This window comes from Tyto alba, unplaced genomic scaffold (assembly GCF_018691265.1).
Source record: "Tyto alba isolate M040663 unplaced genomic scaffold, T.alba_DEE_v4.0 Super-Scaffold_2, whole genome shotgun sequence".
NCBI classification, from domain to species: Eukaryota; Metazoa; Chordata; class Aves; order Strigiformes; family Tytonidae; genus Tyto; species Tyto alba.
This window is the reverse complement of record NW_024881282.1, coordinates 979,374-985,316: the sequence shown is the minus strand read 5'-3', so window position 1 is coordinate 985,316 and position 5,943 is coordinate 979,374. Positions and strand designations below refer to the sequence as shown.

The 5,943-nt window shown below is 48.8% G+C and overlaps 1 protein-coding gene across 1 annotated transcript; it reads right to left on the bottom strand.

The window, feature by feature from the left end:
• Positions 1-724: 724 nt before the first annotated feature.
• Positions 725-1,720, bottom strand: LOC104356336 (olfactory receptor 52K2). Its single transcript, XM_009976054.3, has one exon. The coding sequence runs from the start codon at positions 1,718-1,720 to the stop codon at positions 725-727; it is 996 nt and encodes a 331-aa protein (XP_009974356.2).
• Between the last annotated feature and the right edge of the window lie 4,223 nt (positions 1,721-5,943).

The window sequence follows — 5,943 nt, the reverse complement described above, 5'->3', positions numbered from 1 at the left end:
ACTTTTATTTGTGGAAAAATCATCCTGCAGATGTTCTTGATGCAGAGAGCAGGAAGGAGAGACAGAAAAGTTCACATTTAATTTTGAGTCCTTTACTCCCTCAGAGTCCCCCTAAGCAAAGCCATGCCTGGATCTCTGGCAGAGTTTAACGAAGGCAGAAGCATCTCTTGAGGCCCCGATGGCAGGAGCACGTTGTACAACACCATCACCGACGGCGGTGCTGGTCCTGAGCGGTGACAACCCCCCGTTTGCCTTGCTGACCAAGGAAGTGATGAGGAACATCACCAGTTTGTAAGAAAGCATATGGAAGGTTTTTCATACCAGCTGGGAGCACCCCGTGCTCTGTCCTTCTCCGTGCAGCAAAATGCTCCCAGGCTCAGTCCCACCCTGACCATTAACTCCCAGGGGGGTTGTCCAAGCCCTGGCTGTGCCCAGTGCCCAGGAGCCTGGGGAGGTGGCCCTGTCTCCTGCCCAGCAGCAGGATCAGCACGATGCTTGTCTAAGACTCGCCAGTGGTGGAGTGCCTCCTTCCCAGGGAACCTGTTCAAGTGCTAAACACCTTCCTGGTAGACTTTTTTTTTTTTTTAACATGTCTAACCTAAACATTCATAGCCACGGTTAATATGCAGATTTTCCAGCTGATGCGTATTACTCCCTGATGGGGAATAATTCATCGCACTTAATTTCACACCTATTCTAGGATGGGATAAATTATTTTCTGGTGTTACCTCCCTCTCTCAGCATCTGACCTGTCTTTATCAGCTTGTGAGACAGTGAGTCCTGCCAACTGCCCCAGAAGTTTGAAGATCCCTTCCTGGATCTGCTTCATCTTTATGCCATAAATGAGGGGGTTGAGCATGGGAGGGACCGTCAGATAGAAATCAGCCACCAGGACTTGGACGTGGGGTGCCAAGCCAAACGAGAACATTTGCAGGTACATGGAGAGTAGGCCACCTATATAAAAGACCAGGATGACGGAAATGTGGGACCCGCAGGTCCTAAGGGCCTTAAGACGAGCCTTTTGGGATGGCAGCCTCATCACAGACCTGAGAATCATACCATAGGAGAAGGTGATGAAGACAGAGTCTGTCCCCACCAGTAGTGTTGCCACGGTGAGGCTGTAGAGGTTGCTGACCGACGGGTCGGCGCAGGCCAGCTCCACCACGGCCATGTGCTCGCAGTAGGAATGAGGGATGACTCTGGTTTTGCAGTAGGGTAAGCTGGTGAGGAGGTGCATTAGTGGTGCCATGACACCGGCTCCCCTGGCCAGAGCCAGCAGTCCTATCTGCACGGTCCTGGAGTTTGTTAGGATGGTGGGGTACCTCAGGGGTTTGCAGATGGCTATATACCGGTCAAAGGACATTGCCAGGAGCACCCCTGACTCTACCGCAGTGAATGTGTGGATGAAGAACATCTGGACGAAGCAGGCCTCAAAACCAATGTCCTTTAAGTCCAACCAGAATATACCCAGCATTTTGGGAACTACAGCCGTTGAGAAGGTGAGGTCAATGACAGCCAACATGGAAATGAAATAGTACATAGGTTCATGGAGGCTTTTTTCCAGCCTCACAGCAAGAAGGACCGTGCTATTTCCCAGCAAGCTAATGATGTATGTAAAGCAGAATGGGATGGAAAGCCACACGTGGAGAGCTTCCAGGCCAGGAATGCCTGTCAGAAGAAAAGGCGAAGAGTTGGTGTTGGATCGGTTGGCAGTTGACATGGCACAGGTGGGCCAAGATACATCTTGGTTCCTGACTTTAGTTCCCTGCAACAGTGACAGAAAGGTTGGGATTTTGCTGCCATCTGTTCGATCATAAAACTGTGCACACTGCAGTTTTTAAGCATCACCTAATTTTGTTGTATTTGTTTGGGGAAAAACTTTCAGAACCTTTTATCTACAGTCAGGCTTTAAATCAATGCTGTGGTCAGTGCTTTCCAGAGGACACATCTCTAGAGAGTCCTGGCTGTCCTATTGCTTGCATGGGGCCACTTGCCCTTCTTCTTCTCCTCCTGGCCCCTCTGATTTACCTCTAGCTTTTCCCATATACGTGTTTGTCTAAAGGCTGGCACCGTGGTATCCTGACCCATTGTGGCTTCCAGCCACTGCTGCCACTGTCAGTGGGCAGAAGTGGGGCCTAATGACCCCAGGCTCTTTGGTCCTTGCCCAGCCTTCACGAGCAGGGCAATGGCAGGGTTTAAGACCTTGCAAGCAAGTCCTCCCTCCTTCTGCCCTGCTCGGAGGACTGGCTGTGTGGGTCCAGGTCACACAAGGTCCATCCTGTTGCTACTTTGGGTCAAGCAGAAGCAGCACCTAGACAATATGTCCACGGTGAAACTAGGCTGAGAGAAACTGCAGCCAGAAAAAAGATGCTCCAAGCTGTGTCCAAGGGGACACAATCATCATTGACAGCCTCTAGCTGCTAGCCCCAGTCAAGGAGGGCACAAATAAAATGGTACTACCCCTGCTCCACACTCCTTGAGGCTGGAGTCCAGACTAACGCAGAATGCTGTCCTGTCAGAAACAGTGGACTTACACCTATTTTTTTGAAGCCAGATAACATAGGATTTCATGGAAAAACTGCACTAGTGCAGGCTTGTGGGCACCCAGAGATGGAGAACCTCCATCCCTTGATTTTTGTCTCAAGTGCTAAGCAACCTCATGGTAATAACCATGTGTTTTCCTCCTGTTGGAACACAGCTGGTCTATTCCTCCCAGCCACAGCATCCTCCTCTACCTTCCTATGCTTGGCCAGAGCCCTTTGTTTCATGAAGATGTGTACTTCCCATCACCGAGAAGTTATTCTCGATAAACTAAAAACCTAGAGCACTGCAAATTTCTCATCTCCACTAACCTGTTCCACTATCTGTCTTATTGAGAGTTTTTTTTTTTTTTTTTTTGCACATCTCCAAGATTTCAACACCTTTTTTTTTTTTTTTTTAAAAAATAGAGCCTCTTCCATTTCCCTCATGCATCCAAAAATTGCAGCAGCCATTTGGGTCCCAGTGTTCCCCTCTCAGTGTGCTGTCAGCTGCTCTCCAGAGCCTCTGTTCTCCAAGATACAGTGCTCCACTCCAAAAACCTGCCCGACTCTCTCTACCCAGGTATTTAGCTTATTGCTGGCAGTTCCTCTGAACGACCAAGTCTCTGTAGACTGCTCTGCATGACTTGCCTTTCCCCAGCATTATTTGAGACATATTTGTGCTGACTTTGGGACAACTGATGAAAGTCCTACAGAATAACTTCTAGTCTAGAGCCAGGCACTGTGGCGTCCCTGCAGAAACAAAAGCTTTTTGTGATGATGGTTCTGACAGCTTCATTTTCAGGTCCCTTAATCATCCAGTCCTTCATCCACTTTGCTGATGCTTCACAGATGTTGCACTGTGTCAGCTCCTCACCTGAAAGCAGCGTGTTGGAGGTACATTTCTTTTAGATAATTCTGTGTACTGTACTCAAACACACACACACGTTGATTAACTAAACTTGCTATCTCATCAGAAAATGAAATCAGGTTTGTTTGACAAGAGCTGTTTCCTGCAAAGCCACGTTGATTGTCGTAATTTAATTTAAGTCCAATCCTTTAATTTTTTATTGACCAAATCTCCTGTTAACTTCTTGAGCATTCTGCTGGGCATTGACGTCAGGATAAGCAGTCTGCAGCTAATCACATCATCGTACTTTCTCGCTAAAGTAATGGCCCAAGGAAGTGTCTGCAGCCACCACAGCATGCCAGGACTTAAAAAAGTTTGGCAGTACAGGTCAAAGACTTCCTTGGCCAACTCAAAGATGCTTTTTCCTTTATGAAAATTACACAGACCTGCTGCTGTGTTTGTTTTCTGTTCCCTGCATAAGCTGTTTAACATCCTTCTCAGCTACCGATCAATTAAATTACACTATAAAATAAAATTCTCTGATTGCCTTTCTCTCAGGTAGGCATGGACCTTTCTTTTCCATGCAGAGGGGCAGATGCTTTCATCTGCCTTTATCTGATTTTTCTACTTAACAGCTTCTAACTCCCATCAGATCCTGACCAGCTCCCCCATCTCACTTTGCCCGTGCTGCTTTAGCTGCAGCTCTCAGTGCTCCGATTGCTTCCCTGGCCACTGCTGTCCTTTTTGGCAAGTTTGGCCATTAGCTGAACATCTCCCAGCTTTGCAGGTTCCTTGTCTAAGTTCCCTTTGCTTTTAAGTTCCCTCAGCTTTGAGAAAGTGGAACTTGAATGAAAAATCAGTACCGCAGGCTGAAATGCATTGAGATCACTGCCACCGGTTCCTAGGCACCACCAACTTTTTTTTTCCTGTAGATTAATTCCTTTACTCCTCACAGTTAATGAGTGCTGGACGCAGAATCCTTTGATTGGAAGAATGATCCCTGCCCTCTCGTGTGACATTTTATGTCTGCTTTGTCACATCTTCCAGACTAAGCTCCTCCTGGCCTCAACCCTTGCACCCCTTTCCTTCTCCCCGCAGACCCCTCAGTGGCAGCGGGGCATTGCCCTCGGCAGCACGGGGGATGCTCAAACACACTTTCCCATGGAGAAAACCCAAGGTTACTCCAGGACGGGGCACAAAGGCGAGTGCTGCCTGGCCTGGCTGCTAGCACTGTGTCGGGGGGACGTCCCCACGTCCAAGGCGAAGCTCCAGCTCCAGCCCGTGCCCTGCGTGTGTAACCGCTCCGGTGTCTGCTCCCCCTCCGCAGATTGCACCTCGTGCACTGGACACCTCCCCAAAATAACGCTTTGTCCCCCAGCTGGGGTGGGATCCTGCAACAGCGGGCTGCCTGCCTCCTCCACCTCTCCACCCGATCCCGAGCGAGCTGCGCCACGTCTGACACGATCCAGCCTGTTTTCACTGAATTCTGCCTGTCGGCGAGAGCCCCCGGCTGCGTGCCCGCAGCCTTCTGTTCAGATACCTGCAGCTGTATGCAAAGGATCAAGGACATCAACCGTGGCTGAAAACCTAGTTTGTTTTACAGAAAATGTTTATTTAGCTAATTACTGATTAATTTATACAAACAGAAACAAGCTGATTCTTTTGCAGCAAACAATTTCTGGCTTTGGTTAAAAGGATCGGTATTTATTTGTTTATGTTTTTAAACTCAATTCCTATTTTTACCTAAAAAAACACTTACAAAATCAGAATTCTGCAGCCTTGGGTCTGCAGTTTCATTTAATAAGAAACTTTAAAATTTTTAAAAACTACTTTTAAAATAAATTTTCCAACAATTGCCTCTTTTCGTGACTGACTCACGTTGCGGATGCACGCAGGCCGGGCGCTGAGCCTCCTGTGCTCAGGCAGCTGGAGCAGCCGCCGTGCCCTGACTGGTGCCAGTCCTCCTGTACAGCCACCCACCTTGCTCTCTGCTTGCAGACCGCTGCCACCCTCGGGGACGTCTCCTGTGGCAAGGGCAGAGCCTCAGGGCTGTGCATAAATCACCCCGGGCAATGCCGCCGGGAGGCTCCTGGATGGAGATTCCCAAGAGCAGGAGTCGTCTCCAGGCATCTTCTGTAATAGCCCCATCGAGGGACCTGAATAGTAACAGCCTCAGCCCCAAGTCAATTCTCCCTCATCTAATTTCCTTTACAAATGGCCAGTGCTAGGAGATGACCAAGCCAGACAGGAACAGGCTGCACAAGTTGTCTCCAGCAGAATAAAAGACCTTCTTGGTGATTCTGCCCAGAGCAATGGGAGTGCAGTTTCATTTCTGGCTCTGCTGAACAGTAGCTGAAAGTCTCTCCTGGCTCTCCGTACCCAGGGCCATGCCATGGCATGAGCTGTCCTTGTCCCCACCAGACCCCCTCCCCGAGCCCCAGGTGGCATAAGGCTGAAATGTGCAAGCACAAAATAGCAAAAAATGCAAATTCAGGATAGCAGAACATTCTGTCAACTCTTTTTTCAAGATGTCAGGGAAGAGTGCATCAGGAAGTTGGATAAACACCACAAAGA